Source organism: Urocitellus parryii, chromosome 1 (genome assembly GCF_045843805.1).
Source record: "Urocitellus parryii isolate mUroPar1 chromosome 1, mUroPar1.hap1, whole genome shotgun sequence".
NCBI classification, from domain to species: domain Eukaryota; kingdom Metazoa; phylum Chordata; class Mammalia; order Rodentia; family Sciuridae; genus Urocitellus; species Urocitellus parryii.
This window is the reverse complement of record NC_135531.1, coordinates 173686124-173710428: the sequence shown is the minus strand read 5'-3', so window position 1 is coordinate 173710428 and position 24305 is coordinate 173686124. Positions and strand designations below refer to the sequence as shown.

The 24305-nt window shown below is 35.6% G+C and overlaps 1 protein-coding gene across 1 annotated transcript in view; it reads right to left on the bottom strand.

Annotated features, from left to right (window-relative positions):
• The window catches only part of Nckap5 (NCK associated protein 5), a 762699-nt gene that overhangs the window by 431096 nt on the left and 307298 nt on the right, over positions 1 to 24305 (bottom strand). Inside the window, 1 exon segment of the mRNA XM_026409429.2 lies at positions 20560 to 20623. Coding sequence (XP_026265214.2) covers positions 20560 to 20623 — 64 coding nt within the window.

The following is a 24305-nucleotide window of genomic DNA, read 5'->3' as shown; positions in this document are numbered from 1 at the left end:
CTACAGGTTTGTTTGTAAGAGGAGTGAATATTCAAAAGTCTCCGGGGCTCTGCCCAGTATTTTCTATTCTAAATTTCCACAGTTGGGCGGCTAATAGGAGATATTCCAATATAACCGTAGAAGACTTATCAGAAAAGGCCACAGAAAGCCCCCTGAGTCCCCCGGTGTAAACAGACACACACTGGGAAGCCTGGACTTCCACTTCTAAATGACATTAATGGTGCACAGACTGGCACCCAGAACCCTCTGCCGGGGCAGTGTCAGAGCATATCTAGAGAGACAGGATTTTCAGCCTCACTCAGAGTAATGGGGATATTCACCCCTTATGTCGATGGAGGCCACAGAGGCAACAATTACAAAACACTCCTTCCCTTCCTATGCGATGGGATAGCAGTAGAGATTCTCCTAGGGAGCCTGGACTTCTAAACTTGCCCTGCAGTGATCAGAAGTCCCCTACCTCCTTGTCAATGGAGGCTAGTGGGGAAACTGGACTAGTTCCCTCAACTGGCATGAATGAGACTGGCCTTCCCCTCCATCCCTTTGCTGAAGGAGTGTATGCAGAAGCCAGAAAAAGCAGAAGGTTTAAATAAGAACCAAGGTCCCTAATACAATACCCCAAAGGTCCAGCTATCCATCAAAAAAATAAGCAAATAAAAAAGCAAACCACTTGTCATGCAAAAAAAAAAAAAAAACAACAACTAAGATCTCAAACTGAATGAAAAAAATAAAATGAAATCAATCCCAACTCCAAGACGAGAGAGATGTTAGAATTATCTGACAAAAATTTTGAAGTGGTCATGAAAAAATGTTTCAGTGAGTAGTTACGCTCATAATTAAATGAAAATCGGAAGTCCTTACTAGCAAAGAAATAGGATGTCTCAACAAAGAAATTAAAAATATGAATCAAATGGAAATCTAGCACTGAAAAATTCAAGAGCTGAAAAAAAAAAGCCAATGAAAGGGTTCAAGAGCAGAATGGAGGAAAAGAGATTAGAATCCGTTTATCTGAACATAGAGTGATACAAAATACACCATCTGAATGGCAAAGTGCAATTATGCTTAAAAAAATAATAATCAACAGAGCCTCACGGGTTTATGTGACTAAAACAAAGTCATGTCCTCGTCATGGCTCAGAGCTCATGAAAGAGAGGAGAGAGGGGCTGAAGAAATACTCAAAGAAATAATAAATGTAAATGCAAATTTGACAAAATATATAATCCTAAAAAAACAGAGTAAACCCCAGATAGATAAACCCAAAGAAGTCAGTATCAAGACACATCACAGTCAAACTTCTAAAAATGAAGAACAAATATATATTATATTGACAGTAGTGAGGAAACCAATGTTAAGATAAACATAGGTAAAATAATTAGAGCAACGACAAGTTTCTCATTAGAAACCTTGGTGGCTAGGAGGAAGTGGCATATTTTTCAAGTGCTGTAAAATCAGTACTGTCAAATCCAGCACTGCAAAACCAGCCAAAAACCCACAGAAATGAAGGGAAATCAATAAATTCTCAGATGAAGGAAAACTGAAAAAAAAAAAAATTGTGTCACACCTGTCCTAATGGAATGGTTAAAGAAAGATCCCTAAACTGAAAATAATTGATTAAAAAAATGAATCGCCAAAAACACACATTGAGAAAAGTAGCCTATTCAACAAATGGTGCTGAGAAAACTAGAAATCCATAAGTAGCAAAACGAAACTAAACCTCTATCTCTCACTGCAAAAACAGAAGAAAAAGTAGAACCAAATCTTCATTACATCATCTTAGGACCTGACTTCCTTAACAAGACTCCCAAAGCACAAGAAGTAAAATCAAGAATCAATAAATAGGATGGATTCAAACTAAAAAGCTTCTTCTCAACAAAGGAAATAATAATGTGAAGAGATAGCCCACAGAATGGGGAAAAATCTTTATCACAGATAGAGCACTAATCTCCAGGATATATGAAGAACTGAGGGGCTGGGGATATAGCTCAGCTGGTAGAAGGCTTATCTTGCATGCACAAGGCCCTGGGTTTAATCCTCAGCACCACAAAAAAAAAAAAAAAAAAAAAAAAGAACTGAAAAAACTTAACACCAAAAAAATAAATAACCTAATCCTAGTGGCTCAAGAAGCTGAGGCAGGAGGATCATGAGTTCAAAGCCAGTCTCAGCAACAGTGAGGCTCTAAGCAACTCAATGAGACCTTGTCTCTAAATAAAATACAAAATAGGGCTGGGGATGTGGCTCAGTGGTTGAGTGACCCTGAGTTCAATCCCCGTTAACAACAACAACAACAACAACAACAACAACAAACAGTTAATAAATGGGCTAAGGAACTGACCAGACACTTCACAGAAGAAGAAATACAATCAATCAACAAACATATGAAAAAATGGTCACCTTCACTAGCAATTAGAAAAATGCAAATCAAAATAACTCTAAGACTTCATCTCACTCTAGTCAGAATGGCAATTATCAAGAACACAAGCAATAATAAGTATTGGCAAGGATATGGGGAAAAATGTACACATATACATTGCTAGTGGAACTGCAAACTGGTACAACCATTATGGATACCAGTGTGGAAATTCCTCAGTAAATTTGGAATGAAACCAACATTTGACCCACTCCTTTATCTGTACCCAAAGGACTTAAAGTCAGATTACTACAGTGATGCAGCCACATCAATGTTTATAGCAGCTCAATTCACAATAGCAAAACTATGGATGCCCTTCAGTACATGAATGAATAAAGAAAATGTGGTACAGATGCAGAATGGGATATTATGCAGCCTTAAAGAAGAATGAAATTATGGCATATGCAGGTAAATGGATGGAACTAGAAAATATCATACTAAGAGAAATAAGCTAAACCCCGAAAACCAAAGGTTGAATGTTTTCTCCCATAAGCGAATGCTTATCCATAATGGGGGGCATAGGGAAGAATAAAGGAACTCTGGATTGGAGAGAGGGGAATCAGGAGAGAGTGGGGCTGTGGAGATGGGAAAGACTGTAGAATGAGACAGATATTATTACCCTTTGTATATGTAGGATTACACTAGTGGTGTGACTGCACCATGTACAGTCAGAGGAATGAGAAGTTGTGCTCCATTTGTGTACAAAGTGTCAAATTACATTCTACTGTCATGTATAAATAATTAGAACAAATTTAAAAAACAAAAAATAAATTAATTAATTTTTTTAAAAAACATACATGTAAAATATGAAATGAAAGAACTCAGAAGAAAATACTGGGAAAAATTCTCATTAATACTGGCATTGGCGATGAATTTTCATTTGTTGGTTTTAGTATCACACCAAAAGCTCAGGCAATCAAAGCACATATAAACAACTGAGCAGACATGAACTAAAACACTTCTTCACAACAAAGAAATAATTGGCTAAATGAAATGGCAGCCTCCAGTTGAAAGAAAATATTTACACACCAGCCATTAAGGGGTTTATATGCAAATATAAATTAATCAATAATATAAAGTAAAATAAACTGAAATCAACAGCAGAGCAAAATAAAATAATAAAATGGCTGAAAAATGAGAAAGGGTCTGAATAGACTTTCTCCAAAGATGACATAAAAATGTTAAACCTCTTGGTCACAAACATTTTGGATAAGATACAGGAGGAGAAAAAAGGTTAAACATCACCAGTCATTAAGGAAAAGTAGACCAAAGTCATGAGAAAATATCACCTTGCCCTGGTGAGGAAGTCTACTTTCAAAAGATAACCACTATTAGTAAGAGTGTATTGATAAGTGAGCCTTTGGATACTGTTGGTGGGAGTATAAATAAACAGAGCCATTACAGAAAACGCACAATGCTTCCTTAAAAAAAAAAAAATAGGGCTGGGGATGTGGCTCAAGCGGTAGCGGGCTCGCCTGGCATGCGTGCGGCCCGGGTTCGATCCTCAGCACCACATACAAACAAAGATGTTGTGTCTGCCAAAAACTAAAAAATAAATATTAAAATTCTCTCTCTCTCTCTCTCTCTCTCTCTCTCTCTCTCTGTCTGTCTGTCTCTCTCTAAAAAATAGAAGAAACAAGTACCACATGATATAGCACTCCCTGTCACTTGGACGTATCTTGTCTGTAGTATAAAAAGGAAATTTCTCATTTAATTCCAAATTACATTTGAAAAGATGGTTTCTGTAAAATATTAATATATTTTAGTAAAAAATTAAGGACACTGATGTTTTGCTACTTAAAATTGGCTTGGTGGCTAGGCTACTGTTGCTAAGGACAACCTGACAGTGAATTCACTGCTCTTAAATTTAATACACATTTTTGAACAAGTGCACCCATACACATGCATATAAACAACATTCTTAGCATCTACTCAGGTAAACATAAAATGACAATTTCTTTCAGTCTCCTTTTTCTACTCACCCCCCACTAATGGAAACTAAAGGCCACATTTTCTCTGACTAAAAATGGTTTGAATTTAGTTATCCTATACCTAAAATTGATCCAAATTCACAGCTTTATAACTCAGACTACACATATGCAAGCAATAAACTGCTGGTTCAGAAAATATAATGCTGTAATTCTAATAGAATAAACTTTTTATCTAGTGATTGAAAAAATACTTTCCTCCATCACAAACCTTTAAAATGTATCTTACTCTAGATATAGGTTGAGCACCTCAATCTAAAAATCTGAAATCCGCAATGTTCCAAAAATTTTTGAGCATCTAGAACATTCTGGTTTGGGGAGTATTTTTGATTTGTAATTTAGGGATGTAAGTAGTTAAAACTCTTAAAAATTCCAAAATCTTCAACATTTTGGTCTCAAACATTTTGAATAAGAGGAATCAGCCTGTGAAAGGCAGGAGCAGGATTTAGAATCAGGGACCTGCAAATCAGTCCCTTAAGTTTGGGACCTCTTACTCTCTCTTATTCTGCGTTATATACAGAACGGGCATCTACTACTCTCTGATCCTAAGCTTACTAAGCACATTTACCATACTAAGGTTTCCAATGTGAAGGTTTTTATTTCTTGAATTTACAGGTTAAATTTTCTCTTGCACTTCCAATGATTAATATCTTTTCTCATATTCACATTCTCTTTCTCCTTCTCCACATCTGGAATCTTATTCATATTTATGCCAATACTAAAATTTAAATTTATAGCTAGGTCCATGTGGCAGTTATGTGAGGTGTATGTTTCTAAAAAAGAATGCACCCACAGACCCAGAAATTAAAGAGGTAGTTATCCTATAAAAGAGATCACTGCAGTATGGACAGGTCCTAGACATCTGATTATTAACTGGTACATGTGGAAAAAAACAAAGCACCCTCTCTCACCATTAAGTTCTCTATTTGTCAAGCAAAGTTATACAACTAATAGAAAAGACTCTTCAGTCTTATGATGTAAGTGCATGTACCCCCAATCACTAGGAAAGGTATGCAAGATGCTGAGGTTTCCAGTTTACTTAAGCTCTTGCTTTTCACACTGTATACTCCAGACACTAAGAGCTGAAGGCTAATTTCAGAAGCAGTGACCAAACAGTACAAAGCTGCCTCACACCACTTCCTCTCATGCTGTGTGAGATTGTCAGGATAACGCAAGTCACCCTTTTAAATCAAGACGCCCTCAGGTGAGGAGTTCAAAGAAATGAGGGCCTTCTGAAAAATGTTGCTGTCAAAACACACAATGTGAAGTTTCAGAAGGTGTGGTTATTGGATGACACAGAGTTCCAAGGACCCAGTGGAAGCACTTGCTGGGATGTCCTGAGAATAAGTAACTGGAATCCTTTACAGTGCAGCTTCCTAGAAGGCAAAAGGCTCTATAGGATGAGCGTGAAAACTGGCACAAAGGAGTCATGCTTTGCTTTTACTTCACTCCGTCCTCCACTTGAATCCCTATTAACCACTAACCAAAGGCATCTGAAAATAGTTCCCCGTAAAACTTAGGGGGACATATTCCTCCTCCAAGCCTCTGAAGAGTGGAGAAGGTGAGGGTGGAAACTAACCAGTGTGGAAATCAACACAATCATACTTGAATGGTGGTCTTATCACTGCTCCTTGAGATACCATGAGAATCACGTGTTGTTTAAAAACTGGATTTTAGTAACATTAGGGAAAAAAAGAATTCATGACAAATGTGCTAAGGCAAGTGAACACTGATAGGGAGTTGTGCTCAAGAAATAGTGCTCAAATAGTGGCAAAATACTGAGAGGGATAAAGTCGAATTTAGCTGAGGATGGAGAAAGCCTCAAGAAAACATCGCATCCATTGTAGCAATGAAAACCAGGCTGATATGGTATTATGAATTTTAAAACCCCATGAGAGGACTAAAGCCATTAAGAAACATAAATGATGTGAAACCCAGAAACCAATGAATCCTCCCCCTGCCCCAGAAATGAAAGAGAGCCTGGGTAGGATCATAGAATAGAAACTGCAATTAACAGGAGTTAGCAAATAAATATTAGATAAACTTTTTATAAAAAGCTTCAAGGTTGAACATGCTGGTGATTTTACTCAGAATCCCTAGGAAGCTCCAACTAAGCATCTATCAGTCTTTTCTTTTTCTTTCTTTCTTTTTTTTTTTTTTTTTTGGCAATGGCCTTTCACTGAATCTTCACCTGGAAATAAATGATAAGCCAGAGAGAGCGTGAAGAGAGAACCCCACCACAGTGTGAGCGTAGCGGCCATGGAAAGCTAAGGGCAAAGCTATAAAAAAAAACAAAAAAACTCCTGAAGTATTAGAGGTTTCCAGTAGACAGAGGCAGGAACGGGAGGCCACTGAGGAAGGATCCAGGAGACCCAAGAGGGAGCTGCCGTGAGGAGCATATGCACAGAGCTTTCTAAAGAGCCTGGGCACACAGCACCTGATGTCCTCACTGATGACACTTCCACAGCCTTTAATGCTGCTCAGAGGGCATCAGGGAACAGTCCTTGAGGCACAGAAAACCTGGCAGTGGGATTGACAGCAAAGAGAACTTCGAAGTGAATTCCCAAAATACCATCAGGAGCGCTTGTATAGCAGAGCTTACGAGGGCTCCCATGTTTCCAGATGAGGTCTTCTGGATAAAGCAAAGGCATTCTCCAGGGTCCTTATCGTGTTCAGATTCCAAGCCTGGCTGAGGGAGAGGTCCTGATCCTGCCTAAGAATCACTGGAGGGTTCTTCTTCCAGGACTGATGGAGCAAGCACACTGCAGGCTGTCTCTCCCACCGAACACAGATATAAATCCTGGACGGGATGCACTGAACAGCTTTCTAAGGACCTTGCTTTGTTTTGTGGTGCTGGAGATTGAACCCAGGTCCTCACACATGCTAGGCAAGCACTCTACCACGGAGCTGCATGCCTGGCCCTTCTAAGGACTGAAAATAAATGGTAGCAGGCATACTCAAGAAGGAGAACAGAATTAAGAGTTCCCTGAGCTAGCCATGAGTTCACCATCTTTCCCCTCTCTGGTATCACCTTGCCTGGGCTCATCTATGGGCCAAGTCTCAGAATCATACACCAGGTGTGGACAGAAGCAGCTCCAGGAGCAGCTCCTTATCTACTCTGAGAAGCAGGTAAGAGAGCTTAAGGGATCATAAGGACTGAGGACATACTGTAACTAGGTTTTTTTGTTGTTGTTGTTTCCCTTTCTCCCTTTCCCAGCCCTTTCTGCACCGATGGTGACAGCAAAAGGAGGGTCACTAAGATTAACTACCTAAAGCTCTGAAGGTGCTTTTCAGAAAGTTGTGATTACAAAAGTGAGAGGTGCAGACCTATTGTTATTTTCTCCTATCTTCTGACTGCTGAGCTACACACATAGGTGCATTCATGGGAGGTAATGAGAAGGCAAAGTAAAGCCCCAGGTTTCTGGATGGGATTAGGAAGAGAGGCTCCAGGAAGGTTAAAACAAAACAAAACAAAAAAGTCAGGTCACAGGGTGGCAGAGGAGCCCAAGGAACAATTCTACAACACCGTGATGAACATCTATGCTCACCTCTCAGCTACACATGCACAGATGTGATCTAAACAGCCTACGCTGACTATGAAGATGGAGCTACAAGGACCAAAGCCAAATCCCAGACTGGCCTCGGGGCAGTGCACACCTGGTGGGAATCCAATCAGTACTGTGAACACTGTGAAAGGTAAATCCAGGAACATGGCCCACAGAGGGCAGGTCAGAGCCTGAGGCTGAGTCCAACCTGGTCAACTGCCAGCTAAAACATCAACTCAGAATTCTCTGATGTAAAATCTCATGATGTAACATTCAAAATGCCTGGCAGACAGCACAGAATTACTCACCATTGAAGAACTCAGGAAATCTTAACTCATGAGGGAACAGAAAAGTCAATCAACAGATACTAAGCAGAGATCATAGAATATTTTTAAATAAAGGATTTTTTAAAAAAAACCTTCATTTAGAGAAGAAATTATAACTTCTTTTAACAAGAAGTGCAAACTGTTAACACAGAAGATATTAGCAAAGAAACAGAACAAAGGAAATCATTAAAATTGAAAAACAGGAAAAAAATCAAAATAAAATAGACACTAGTCGGATTCAGTAGTGGAATGTAAATGATCAAGAATCAATGAATATGAAAGTTATTAACAAAATTTATCCAATGTTACAAAGAAAGAAAGAAAATCAATAAACGCAGGAAATATTCATGAAATATCAAGTCTAGCTTTTGTAACATTAGAATTTTAGAAAGGCAAAAAGGTGTGGAATAAATATGCATATATTTGAAGAAATAATTTGATGAAAGAGAAATTCTGATTCAAGAGCTCAGTGAGCCCCAAGACAGGATAATTTCAAAGACATCTACATCCAAGCACATCATAATCACAATGCAGAAAACTAAAGACAAAATAATAATAATCCCAAGAATGTCAGAAATAGAAATTGAGGTACGATTCTAATGACCATGAGTTTCTCATTAGAACTTATTAAAGCTACAAGAGAGTGGAACAATTTTGATGTTCTCAAAAGAACTACCAACAAATAACTTAAAACAAAATTTGCAAAAAGTTTCATCTATTAACATCAATGAACATAAAATAAGTAGAGTTAAGTTTAAAAATATGAAGTTCAAGATCTCCAGACAACTAGAAAATATTGCTCAAAGATATAAAGGAAGGGGCTGGGGTTTTGGCTCAGCAGTAGAACGCTTGTCTCACACGTGCGGGTTCAATCCTCAACACCACATAAAAATAAATAAAATAAAAGTACTGTGTCCATTTTACAACTAAAAAATTTCTTTAAAAAATACTAAGGAAGATCTAAATAAATGGTGGTTTACATCATGTGTAAGGATTGAAAATTTGATACTGTGAGATATCACTTCTGCTCACATTGATCTGAAGATTCAATGCTATTATAAACAAAAATCACAGGACGTATTTTAAGGAAATTGACAACCTGATTCCAATATTGACATGGAAATCAAAGGGACTTAGAACAGTAAAAATGTCTTAGGAAGGGAACAGAGTTGAAAGACTTATACTACCTTATTTGAAATCTTATAAAAATCATAATAATCATACAATATGTTATTTGTACAGGATACAAAAATAGTTACAAATAATAAAAGTGAGAGTTCAAATATAAATTTGTACACATAGAGGCAAATGATTTTCAACAAGTTACCAAGAAGATCCATGAAAGGAAGTTTATTTTATTTTTCTTTTTAGAAAAGTATACAAGCATATGTGAGTGTCTGTAATTTTAATAATGACAAAACTGGACCCACATAATAGAAAACATTAAGTCCCACTGGATCATGTATCTACATATAACACCCAAAACTAAGCTGTGTGTGTGTGTGTGTGTGTGTGTGTGTGTGTGTAATGTGGTGCTGGGGTTTAAACCCAGGGCCTTGTGCATGCGAGGCAAGCACTCTACCAACTGAGCTATAGTTCCCAGCCCCAAAACTATAAAGCTTATAGAAAAAAAATGCAAAATAACATTTTTATAAACATGGAATAGATAAAAATTCTTAAAATACAGAAAGTACTACTTGCCAAAGAACAAGTAATAGATCTTCAATATTTAAATACTTCAGGTCATCAAAAGACACCATTATTTAAAATGGATAGGCAAAGCAAAGAACAGGAAGAAGTTAGCAAGACATATTTTCACAAGTATTGAAAATATATATTAAAAAAAACTCATAACTAAAAGAGAAAAGCACCCCCCCGAGCATGCAAAAGAATTTAGCAGAGTCACACATTAAAAACTCAAAATAGACCAGAAATGTACATATAAGGACTAAAGTCATAAGCTAAAAGGAAGATCTTTTTGACCCTGTGTTAAACAATGCCTTCTTAAATAATTTATCAAAAGTAAAACAATGGTGGGGGCTGGGGTTGTGGCTCAGCAGTAGAGCCCTCATCTAGCACGTGCAAAGTGCAGGGTTCAATCCTCAACACCACATAAAAATAAACAAATGAATAGAGGTATTGTGCCTATAACTAAAAAAAAACAAAAACAATTTTTTAAAGTAAAACAGTGGGAAAAAATTGGAGCTTTTTCAAAATTAAAAAAAAAATAATCCTTAGTTTTTTAAAAGGACACCATGGGAAAAAAAGTGAAAAGAAAAACCAACCAAATGGGAGAAAATAATTACAAATCATTTATCTAATAATTGACTGTAATATTCACATAAAGTATGGGCCAAGAATTTCACAGCTACCATATTCATAAAGAGTAGAAACAACAAAAATATCTGTCAAAAAGAAAATGGATAAAATAATTATAATATTTTCATTTTAAATGGGCAGTAAGTGGATGAAAATATGCTCACATATTTTACCATATAGGCAGAGCACATCAAAACACAACAAGATCACCTTACATATAAACTACAATGGCCAAAGTCAAATGGACTGATGATTTCAAATGTTGGCAACAAAACCAACCAAATCTCTTTCATTTTGCTGGTAGCAATGTAAAACAGAATACTTTGGAATACAGAAGAGCTGTTTCTTTTAAAGATAAACCTACATTTACCCTAAGAGTCAACAATTTGGGGTGGGGATATAACTCAGTGTAGAGCATTTACCTAGCATGTGGGAGGCCCAGGGTCCAATCTCCTCTGCCCTACCATCCTGATTCCCTGCATAAAATATTCATAATAGCTTAATTCTTAATAGCTAGAAACTGGAAAATATTTAAATGGATTTGTATCAATAGAATAGATTAAAAATGCAACACTACTCAGCAAAGTAAAGGAATGAACCATAAATACATATAATGACGTGAATAAATCTCAGTATCATTCTATGTGGAAGATTTAAGACACAAAAGAGCACGTACTTTAGATTTCATTCACCTGAAACCCAAGAATCAATTAAACTGGATCAAAATTAATAGGATCGATTCAATGCAATTCCTGTCAAAACTCCAGTTGACTTTTTCCCACTGACATCAACAATTTGATGCTAAAACTCCTGTGGAAATGCAAAGGGCCTAGAATAACCATCAAACCTTAGGGGAGGGAAGAACAAATGGGGGACATACACTTCAATTTCAAAACTTATTACACAGTGGTACTTGTGTTACTTGATTACTATTGCAATCATGGCAATGTGCTAATGGCATAGGAGAGATTGACAGATCAGTAGAAACCCACGGAAATAAACCTTTGTATTCATGTCAATTGATTTTCAACATGACACCAATATAATTCAAAGGAAAAACCCAGTCTTTCTAACAAATTGTGCTAGGCCAAATGGACAACCCCATGCAAAAAAGTGAGGTCAGACTCTTCAAATCACACACAAAACTCCAAGTGTACCACAGATGTTAATAAAAGGATTGAAACCATAACCTTATAGGAAAATCTTTGTGATCATGGGTTGGGCAATGCCTTCTTAAATAAACTACCAAAAGTTAAAAAAAAAAAAAGGAAAGAAAAGAAATAGGAGCTATTCTAAATTAAAAAAAAAAGTTCAGTGTTTTTAAAAGACACCATCAAAAAAGTGAAAAGAAATAGGAGAAAATATTTACAAATCATATATTCAATAATGGACTGATAGATCCACAAATAGTATTACCCAAGAATTTCATAATTACCTTATTCAAAAAAGGTGGAAACAACTCAAATATCTTTCCAAAAGAAAACAGATAAATAAACTGTGGTATTTTCATAATGAAGTACTACCTAGCTGTTGTTTTTTTTTTTTAAAAAAAAAAAACTACTAATAAACAAAAAAATGCATGAATCTCAACAACATTATATTGAAATACAGCATGCAGACAAGAAAGAAAATCGTACAGTACCAGTTACATAGAATTCAAGAGGAGCCAGAATGACTACAGGCATTATATAAAGTGTATCAATAATTAATTATGCAGAGGTGGAGGTAGGATTGACAAGACAAGAGTGAAAAGGCAACTTTGGTGATGAAAATATTCTACACCTCACTCAGGTTGTGGGTGTCGCCGTGAATCCAAACTAACCAAATTACATAGTTAAGATATTCGCATCTGACTTTGAAATTTTACTTTAGATTTTTAAAGAATAACAAAAGGAGAGGCTCATGCTTCATGGTGTCCTTTCTCACCTTCACCCTACTTCAAACACAAAACAAAGCCATTCTAGCCACCAGAACTATGAGACTCTTTGCTGAAATAAATTGTCTTCTGAAACTTCTGTCCTGTTGGAAAATGAATGGAACATTCAATCAAAATTCAAATATTTTAATCTCTTCCTTGATGTCTTTTGCAACCCATTGTTCATTCAATAGCATATTGTATAGTCTCCAGGTGTTGGAATATCTTTTATTTTTTATTTTATCATTGATTTCTAATTTCATTCCATTGTGGTCTGATAGTAAATACAAAAAAGGTAGAGATACCACTGTGCATTCTAAGAGTAGCTTTGTGGCATAATATATGACATATTTTAGAGAAGGGTCCATGTGCTACTGAGAAGAAAGTATATTCACTCATTGATGGATAATATACTTTATATATATCAGTTAGGTCTAAGTTATTGATTGTATTATTGAGTTCTATAGTTTCTTTGTTTAGCTTTTGTTTGGAAGATCTATGCAGTGGTGAAAGAGGTATGTTAAAGTCATCCAGAATTATTGTGTTGGGGTCTATTTGACTCTTGAACTTCAGAAGAGTTTGATTGGTGAACATAGATGCTCCATTGTTTGGGGCATATATATTTATAACTGTTGCTTCCATATTTCTGGTAGAATCTAAAAGCTGAATTGGAAAAAAGGTAGAAATTTCCCTAAATATCATGGTGGACCTGGAATATTCCAGGTGTTACCTGACCTGGACAGGGGAGTGCTACATAGTAATGTTATCTTTGACAACTAATTATATACTTGAAAGAATCCCAGGGCAATCTGAAGTTTCCAAGGCCATCCACCTTTTCAAGCACAGTTTAATATTGCACTAATTCAGCTAAATAATCCACAGCATTATTCTGTGGATTTCTCTACAAATTACTAGTATTTTTTATCTCCTTTTGTTTTTTTTTATATGTTGCAATAAAAAATGGCATTTAATTTCATGTTATTTAACCTTTTGTATGATAGAAGTTATCACCTTCTCTGGCTGATCTCCATCTTTTACCTTCAGTTTATGATGCTGCAGTTATGCTCAGACATGTATTTGCCATGTCCAGGTCATAACAATAACACATCTTCTAATATCTTCTTATTATTACTCCCATCATTCTGTTGATGGTACTATTTTTAACTTCAATATTTTAGTCTAAATTCACTTATGATCATTAGTGATAAATTATTTTTAAAATTCAGATAGTATTTCAGAAAATGCAATACCACGCTATTCCATCCAGTGTTACCATATTTTTAAAAAATCATGGTATGTACTTTATTAAATAAATCGATACAACTTAAGACCTCTCCTCCATAAGGTGTTCATTATAATAAATTTGAAGTATGATATTCCCATACATCTGAAACTTTTTTTAATGTTATGCTTCTTGCATTTATCCATGTACACACATGCATATCTAGTTCATTTTAACAGCTGCATATTATTTCTCTGAATAAATCTGCTTACTGTCCTGTTCTACTGAAAGGCCTTGACATTGTTTTTACTTTTTCTTTTAAGATGGAGCTAAAGTGTACACCTTTCTATGAACTACTTTGTACATGTTAAAAATTTCTCTAGTTTAGAAACATAAAATGGAATTTCCAAGTCACAAGCAATTTGGACTTCAACTTTACTAGATAACACAAAATGGATCTTCTAAATGTTTAAATTAGTTACAGTCCACCAACAGTACAGAAGAATTTCAATGTCTACATAACCTTGCCTAGTGGAGTTCTCAACCTTCAAAAATCTTTCCAAATAGAGAGGCAAAGGATTTTAATTTATCATCTGCATTTTTCTGAACAAGAAACTTTTCAGCATTTACTGATCTTCATACTACTCTGCTAGCTTCTATTTCAAATATCATATTTTTTCATTTTGTTAATGACATCTTTCTTAAACAAACATTTTTATTTCAAATGTATTCAGATGTATCTATCTTTTCCCATTATGGTTTATGCATTTTGTCTTTTTTAAAAAAATATCCTTTCTTATTTATACATCTCATATTCCCCTACATTAACTCAGAAAACTTATATATTTTCACTTTTAATTTTCCAACTTTTGATTTTTACAACATTCACTTTTCTCCATGGTATTTGATAGCAACTAAATAATACCATCTGCTATATAAATTGCCACAGTGGCCTTTTTAAATTGCCCATTCTCTTCTTCCTAGTTTGTAATTCTACTTCCATTATCTCCCATATACACAGGTATAATTCAAGGCTCTCCATTCTATTCTAGGGTTGATTTGAATATCTTTTCCCCAATATCACACTGTTTCAGCAATAAATCTTCATGCATGACAAAACACAATATACGCATTATTTTTCTTTAAAACCATATCATATATGGTGAAACTTTTTTTTCATGTTAGTATCTGTATTTGCTTGATAAATTCCATGAAAACCCTGCTGGGATTCTGATTGTCATCACACTGAATATATACATTATTCAGATTGGTATCTTCATGGTAGTGAGTCTTCCCTTTCACAAGTATGGCATAATTTTCCACTAATTTTGGTCTCCTTTTAAGCCCTTTAATGATTTTTCTCCATCAGTATCTCATAACATTTTGCCTGAGATTTATTACTACATCCCTTTTTCCATGTTTTAAATATTTTTTAAATATACTTTATAAGGATTGATGTAGGAGAAAGTCTATTGATTTTTTTCCATTCATTTTACATTCAACAATCTTCAAAAGCTTCTGTAAAGATTCCCTGAGATTTTTTCTGTTTACAGAGTGACTGACAGCAAATAGTACAAACTGCCCCTCCACCCTTATACCAATTACTTGTCTTGCCTTACTGTGCTAGCCAAGACAAGAACTTCAACAGAAGCAGTGACAGGAGACATCCTAGTCTGGTTATGGATTTTAAAAGGAATGTTTGAATACTTCATTATTAAGAACAATGTTGACTGAAGATTTTCACTGGACATCCTTTTATCAACTTAAGGAAATAAAATTCCACTACTGCATTTTATTAATTTTTTTTTCCTGAGACTACTGGAATTGTATTTTGCCTCTTCATCTATTGTTTTTGCCAATTGTGTTGATGATATTTCTGGTGTTAAGCAGACATTACAACCCTGGAATAAAAACTACCTTACATAAGCTTTATAAAACATGTGAGTTGACACTCATTATTCATGTTTTCAAATTTACTTGTCCATTAAAAGGAGCCAGATTTCCTTGGAGAAATACTGATTCTATGACAGGGGCATGATGCATACAAAGTGAGCTTACAGAATCTTGTTATTATAGAAAGAGAATGTTAAGAAGAATTTTAAAAAAAAAAAAGTAAACACAATGATGGGAATCTGTCAGAGAGACTGACTCAAGAAGCCAGTAAAAATGCTCATAATAGTCAAAGTTGGAATCATTTCAGTTAAAAAATAAATAAAATAGTATTTGTTCATAACCCAAAGTATAAAACAAACATCAATGCATTCATGCATATATAAATAAGCAATGGAACAAATAAAGTCATGGGGAAGAAGAGAAATGTACCATGAAAGAATTCAAAAGAACTTATATAGCTATTACCCTTGAGAAGGTAGGATCACTCTCCACTGCTAGGTGTGGGATACACATGGTGACTTGGTTCCAAAGAGTACAAGATAGAAAACGGTGGAAAAGTAACTATATAGTAGGGAAACTCAACAAAACCTACCTCACCCACCAGACCAACATTGGTGTTAACAATGAAATGTCATGATGACAGTGTATACTCTGGATACGATGTGTCTAAAAAGGGTATTTTAATATGTGAACTACTTTGCTGAAATACAAACCAAATCATGAGAAAAACATCTGACAAATGCCAGTGAGACAAATGCAAAAAAAAAAAAAAAAAAAAAAAAAAAAAAAAAAAACCCTAACCATTATTCTTAAAACTATCAAGGTCATCCAAAACAAAGAAAATCTGAGAAATTATTGAAACCCAGAGAAGTTTAAGGAGACATGAAAATAAATGTCACATACGTCATTGGCTGAGACCCTGAAACAACAACAACAACAAAAAAGACATTAGAATGATGGAAATCTGGTGAAACATGTAGTTTATTAACACAATATATCACATTGGCTCATTAATTGTGACAAACGTACTAGTGTACTAATGTAAGGTCTTAATAGCTGAAACAGGATATGGAGTATATGGGAATGTTTTATACTACCTGAAATTTTTTTTGTAATGTGTTTATTTTTAAAAAGTGAGTAGGGGATATTCTTTTATTTATTTATTTTTTGGAGACCAGTTTGTATAATAGTACTTTAAATAGTACTTTAAAATATCAGCATTCCCATTGCTGACCTCGGTTAATATTAACATTGGGAATACTAGATAAGGTTAAAGATAGTAAAGGTTGCATTGTTCAGTAATGATGCTAGAAAATTAATCATCAGTTTGGTTAAAAAAAAATATTTCCAATCCTTACATCATGCCAAGCATTACTACCTAGAATTTGTTAAGATTTACATAGAAAAAAAACCCAAAAATTATAGACATAAAAGATATAATATAAAATATAAAAAATATAATGTAAAAATATAAAAGATAGTGAGAATGAATGAATTTGTACCCTTGGGGTGGTGTTTTAATCAGCTTTTTCATGGATGTGACCAAAATGTCAAGAACAAGGAGAGGAGGAAAAGTTTGTTTGGTTTACAGTTTAGAGTCCTTGGTCCATAGATGGCAATTCCATTGCTCCAGCCAGGCAGAACATTATGGTGGGAGGGTGTGGTGGAGGAAATCAGCTCAAGATTTGGCATCAGGAAGAAGAGGAAAAACTCTGCTCACCAGGGACAAAAAGTAAACCCCAAAGGCACAACCCTCAGGAACCCACTTCCTCCAGCCACACCCTACATGCCTACTGTTACCACCCAGTTAATCCCTATCAGGGGATTAATTCACTGATTAGCACATTTTTCCTCTACACTTTCTTGAATTGCACACACACACACACACACACACACAAACACACACACGAGTTTTTTGGGGACAACTCATATCCAAACCACAACAGGTGGAATGGATTTTTTTATCGTTAAAATGACATGGAAGTTTAAAGACGGAACAGAACTTGTAGTACACAGTTATGAATGGTGTCAATGTTACAGCAAACAGTAGGCAAGTTCACAATGCTCTGTAAATCTAAAATTATTCTAAATAAAGAAATTATTAAAACATTAATTTCTCAAAATGGTGCCTTGGAACAGTCTGAAAACATAAGTGAAGAGATCTATTACATAAAAGCAAATTTTAAAAAGAGCGTATTTTGCATTAAGGACTTTCACTATAACAAAGTTATTGATGATTTCTAAAAAAATAAATATCTGCCTCAATTCATTCATATGGCTTTTTAAGTAAACCTTTTACATATTTTTCCCATCCCATTTTTTTCTTTCATGTGGAAAACCAGAAAATGGTGAACAGTAGTTTTTGAAAGCATAAGGTGATCTGGTTGAGACAATCTCTCCGCTTCTGCTGAAGATGAAACAGAAGTTCCACAGAAAAATTTCTAGCAGCAAGAATTAAATTTAAAGGATTTAACAGAACTGCCTTGTTTTAGGAGCTCTCAGATACTTAAAGAACGAAGACTTTAGAAATGAAGAACTGCAGGAGCAGAAAAGCTGAAACATAAAATTAAATTACAAAACTCAAAAGATTGTCTATATAAGGAAAAAAAGAAAAATGAGAAAGGAGTAGAAAATAAAAGTAATGAAAGTCAGAGATGATGGTGTCTCAAAGGAACTGAGGTATAATTAAGGATGGAATGGGAGATGACAGGGACATGAATGGCATTGATCCATAGCATGTCACTGCCTTGTCCCTAGACTCCCAATGATTTCTTTCACAGAAAGCACGCACCAGTGATTCATGGGGACCTGAGGGGCTGACTCCTCTGCTCCCATCTCTTCTGACTTTCTCCTCCAATTTCCCCTCTCTTGGAATCCCTTGCAGCTAACCTTGCCCACACAGTTCCCTGGGCTCTGGCCCACCTTTGTATTAACTAAGCTGCCTGCCTGGATATCCTGCCCTCCTCCAGATATCCCTGGGAGAAAATTCCACTTCCTCTTCAAGATTTGCTCAAATATTAACTTTTCAGTGATTCATCACTGTGCATATTCTACTTAAAATGGTAAGCCCCTAGACCCCTAGATCTCCCATTTTGCCGTTTTATTTTCTCATACCTCCTTCTACCAGCTAACATTTTAATCATATTGGATATCTGTTTACCCAACCACTGCACTATAATAACCAGATTTTTGCCTGTTTTAATCACTACTGTTTTTGATAGCACCAGGCATATAGTAGCTGCTCAGTAATTATCTTTCTAATATATCAGTATAAAATTGTCATTTTCAGTAACATCATCAAAATACAGTAAGAGAACATGGGTAACTCGTAACTTCTACAAAGTCAGCTTCTTTCTATCTGTATATAGATTTTGTGTTTTTGCTCTTGTTTTCGCACTGAATCATTACTTCTAACGTGTTTTAAAAGAAGGTTTGGTTTTTGTACAAGAGTAGACATTTATCCATCTGCAATCATTTCACATCAGGCACATTCAACATCAGAGTCAGAAAGAGTGAAACTTCATTGTTCCAAGGTCTTTGCTTTTCTGAGCTTCAATAATATTTAGTTATTACCAGAAAAAAAGCTGCGCATCATAAAACCTTTACATGGGCAAATGTTTGGCAGCATGACCCACTAAGCTAAGGGAATCATAAAATTTCAACCTCCTCATTTTCAAGATGAGACCTAGGAAAGGCACCTCCTCACATTCAATTCAAGCACAGCTGATGAAGTGGTAAGCAGGAGCTCATCCCAGAAGACTAAAGTATTAACAGATCGGCCTTGCCTGTCAACATTTCTAAAAGCAGCCAGAACTCTAGATTGGAAATGTTCAGTTCACCATTCAGCTAGATCTTTATTTTTTCCAACTTTTTTTCCATTTCATTGCTCAACAATGTTTGTGAGTGGCTGCTTCAAATTGTCTAAACATTCAAGATTCTTTTTGCATTATGATCAATAGCAAAACAAGCAATGCAATCACCTTCCCTAGGATTTGGGCAAGTTCTCAGGCCACTCTACCTTACAGAATCCACTTAGCATTCAGCCTCTCCAATCTTGGGAGAAGTGAGAGGACAGCATATTTCACAAACTTCTTACTCTTTCAGTGGATGCATTATCAATTTACCCCCACAAATCAAATGGAAACAGCCTTTCAGGGGCTGAAAATGTGTCCGTTCTCTTTAAAAAAAAAAAAAAAAATCTTCAGCTGAAAAATTACACACATACCACTGCTTTGTCATAAGTGGGGAAAAATAAGTTTGGTGTCATATTTTCTTCTCAGAGGTAGCAATAGCAGTTAATCTACACACATGCATTCCCTGGGTATCAGAGACAGTCGTCTTGGATATTATAGTGTCACCTGGGCAAATACTTTGGCAAAGACAGTCTATAAAATGAAGTTGCTAGGGACCAAAACAACAACATTGATTTTTAGTACAATTCAAACCACAAAGAAACATCCCTTTTCTAAATGGCACAAGCTGAAAACGACAGGGAGAAATATATTGCAAATAGTGGAGAGAAGGAATAGAATAAAAGACAATTACATTAGCAAGCATCTTGGTACTTTTTTCAGTTATTTAAGGTCAGAGAATTAAGAGGGTTGAATTATGTTAAACACCCTTATCTGAAAATCTAAGATTACTCATTTATGGACCTTGTGCTCACAGCTGGAAGCCTGGGCAGCCAGTGGAGCTTTTCAAAATAAAGCATTACAAGCCTTTGAATATTTGAACATTTTTTTTTCAAAGCCCAAGTAGTTTTCCCGTCAATTAATCTCTTTTTCTCTGCAAATGATAGAGCAGCCTAAACTGCACTATAAATGTATCATTTACCAAAGACTCATTAAGTTTGCTGCAACAAATATTTTGCTTAGTATCTTTAAAAGGACAAAATGACCTTGAAGCCAGAGACCTCTGAACAGGAGGTTCAGACCAGTCAGGACTCACCATGGCCTCCTCACTTGTTCTCTGGGCAACTTCTCTCTGTAGTCGGGCCACAGCCAACTTCTCCCTGGAGAAACAACAGTACAAAATGAGTTGACCATTCCCAGGGTAGAGGCGATTCCAGAGTGGCTGTGAAGCATTCCTTGGAGATCCCCAGAGGAACTCCCTCCTTCCTGTCCCTTACATCCTCCATGATACTTTCTATAAATATTTAAAGCAATTGGTCATTAGTGCTTTACTTTCATCCAGTGTTATAAGAGAGAGTTTTTTTTTTTTTTTGCCTTAGATTTGTAATAACCATATTAAGGCTGAATACTGAATAAAAGCTTTGCTTTAAGTTCATTAGCATATATCCTTTATACATACATTTCCCAAGGCTGAAATTCTTCAATTGTTCTTCCTGTGTCAACTTTGCTGATATGTTTTTAATCATCTTTGTTTTGTTGCTCTACACCAATATCACATTTTAAAAAGCAAAGAAAACATAACTTCACACTGTTCTTAAAATAATAATAGGAAACCATCTGTTACAGAGGCTTGCTATGTAACACTCTCTATGCTGGGCATTTTACCTGATCTCATAGGAGCCTGATAACTAACCTACATTCCATTAGCCCCGTTTTATAAAAGAGTAAACTGAGGGTAAGAGAGGCTATCAAAAAAAACCTGAAGCCCTAACTGTCATGTAGTAGTTTTAGGATAAAGGTTTAGATTTCCTTACTTAAAAGCCTAAATAAATCATTCTTCAGGGTCTAGGAAACAAGAAAAATGTAGACTTAAAAATCAATTAATTTTAATATTCTCAGTTTAACAGTGGGGTTCATTTTATATTCCTTATAATTGAAATTCTGAGTTCAGATACCTGAATTGGGGCGGGGGGTTTCTTCTTAAATAGTGGTTAAATTAGAGGCGGCTTCTTCTGGAAATCCCCAAATCTTAGTTTTATCAAGGATTTCTCCTGAAATCCTTTGAACACTGTCAATATGTGAAACTATTTGAGTGATATTTCATCCCTCAGTCTGCCCTCTGCACAGGATCAGTTCCATGCAAAACACAGAGGAGGCTGCTAGAGTCCCAGAGGAGTGAAAGGATTTCTTCAGTCCTAATTGCCTTGGTCTTTGAAATGCCTCCGACTGCCAAAAGAGCATGTGCCTTAGTTGTGTAAAGGCCAAGCAAGCTTCCAGTAGGAACTTGACCAAAGGAAACAAGAAACAGGAGATGTTCCTGAGATACAAGTTTGGGATCCTGGGCAAGACCTGTGGGTTCCTTGACCCCGTGAGAAAGGGCAATAAACTAGACAAGAGAAGAATAAAGAAATGAAAGTCATAATCCCCTTCTGGTTACAAACAAAGTAGAGTTCATGTGTGTTCTGACTCAAGTCCTGATGAGTAGTTTAAAGGACAAATACAAGGAGCAGAAGTTGAAAGGGATGCATACGCCTAATGTTTAATTTGATATGAAAATTAAACTCACGCATTCATCTCCTCTTTCCTGGGAAATCATTAAAAATGCAATAGAAGAATAGTAATGATAAAACATTTTGTAAGTATTTTAAGAGAATACACTCATAGTGAATGGCACAGCAAGTCTACTTTGGAATGCAAAGCCAGTAGAAATACAAATACATGTTCACTCAAAGCCACAGACAGAATGCTCATGGAAACACTGCTTGTAACAGCCTTAACCTGTAAATGCATACACCTATTAACATCAAAGTAGATAAATAAATAGCACAGTCAGTCATACAAGGGAACAGTATAAAGCACTGAGAAGGAATAATCTACTGCTAATCAAAATACATGGAGTTATCACAAACATGAGCACGTGCCTAAAAGCATATGTGTTCTGCTTCTGAAAATATACACAGAATTTCTATCCCATCTGATAAGACAAGAAAAAAGACATGAATATCAAAATGTAAGAGGTAAAACTGCTCTATGAACACATGACAATTTCCTATATAAAATATTTAAGTGATTTTTAAAATAATTATACAACTGATATGTGAGTTTAGTAAAGTCACAGAATTATTTTTAAAAACTATATTTTTCTATTTTAGCACCAATCAATTGAAAAATAAAATTTTAGAAGCATCTATTATTGTGAAAAACAAAATACCTAGAAAATACACTTACCAACACTTCCCAGACTGCCATATTGTAAACTACAGAACACTGTTAAGAACACTGAAAAAAGACGAATAAATAGAAATAATACCACATACATGAAGTAGTGGACTTGATATGTCTACAGTTTCAAAATGTGCACCACCCACATCTATACATTCTTTTACTCTGCCAAAGCAAATAAAGAGTAAGATATGACTATAGGAAAAAAGGAATCCCACACAGAAGAGGAGAAAAAGGAATCCACTTTTATTGTCTTTGTTGTTGTTGTATTTAAAAAGAAGTCCCTCTACTATCCCCCTCCCCTCCCCTCCCCTCTTCTCTCTCTACCCCCTCTACTGTAATTCATTTCTCCCCCTTGTATTATTTTTCCCTTTCCCCTCATTTCCTCTTGTATGCAATTTTGTATAACCCTGAGGGTCTGCTTCCATTTCCATGCAATTTCCCTTCTCTCTCCCTTTCCCTCCCACCTCTCATCCCTGTTTAATGTTAGTCTTCTTCTCATGCTCTTCTTCCCTACTCTGTTCTTAGTTACTCTAGGAAAGGCAGCAGAATACAACAGACATGAGTATGGCAATATGTAAATCAATGGAAGTGTAACTGATGTGATTCTGCAATCTGTATAAGGGTAAAAATGGGAGTTCATAACCCACTTGAATCAAAGTGTGAAATATGATATATCAAGAACTATGTAATGTTTTGAACAACCAATAAAAACAAAATAAAATTTAAAAAAAATTAAAAAATAAAAAATAAAAAAAAATAAAAAGAAGTCCCTATGTAGGAATTCAGAGAATCACCCAACCTGACTTCAGCAAGAGGATGGAAAGCTCAGAAGAATGACTCCATGAAAAGAAGCAAAGATGAATTAAAAAAAAAAAAAAAACTACCTATGTGCTTGTAAACATTGAGAAGAGTTTGAGTTTTATTTTATTTACTTATTTATTTACTGACTTATTTCCTCTGTGTTTAGCATGGAACTGATCCTGTGCAGAGGGCAGACTGAGGGATGAAACATCACTCAAATAGTTTCACATATTGACAGTGTTCAAAAGATTTCAGGTGAAATCCTTGATAAATAAGTTGTGCTGGGGGTTGAACCTGGTCCTTGTATATGCAAAACATGCTTCACAAGTAGTCTACCCCTGAGCCAAGTCTCTAGTCCCAAGAGTTTGAGTTTTAATGCAGAACTGGTTAAGAATCAGATATCAAAACACAGAAACCTAGGCCAACTCAGGTAGTAGCAAATATTTATTTTAGGAAAAATTAGCGTTACTCGAGATTTGCAATGCTAGAACTTAGACATGTCCATAAGTGGCATTCACATTACTTGATGTGCATAATGCAGTAAATTAATTAATCATCTAATGAAAAAAATTGGAGAGAAGGGGAAATGTGGAAAGATAAGAGGCATTGGAACACTAAATCCTGACCTTTCATGATAGGAAGACAATATAACTTTCTAAAACCAATCGATATAGAAATAGGAGGGCAAGAAATATACACAAAAATAAGAAAAGCATACGTACACAGTTAAGTGCACTTAAAAATTAAGAAATCTGAACATAGTGAACATGTCCATGTTCCTGTCAGTTGCGGTGAAGTTAATATCACAAAATAACA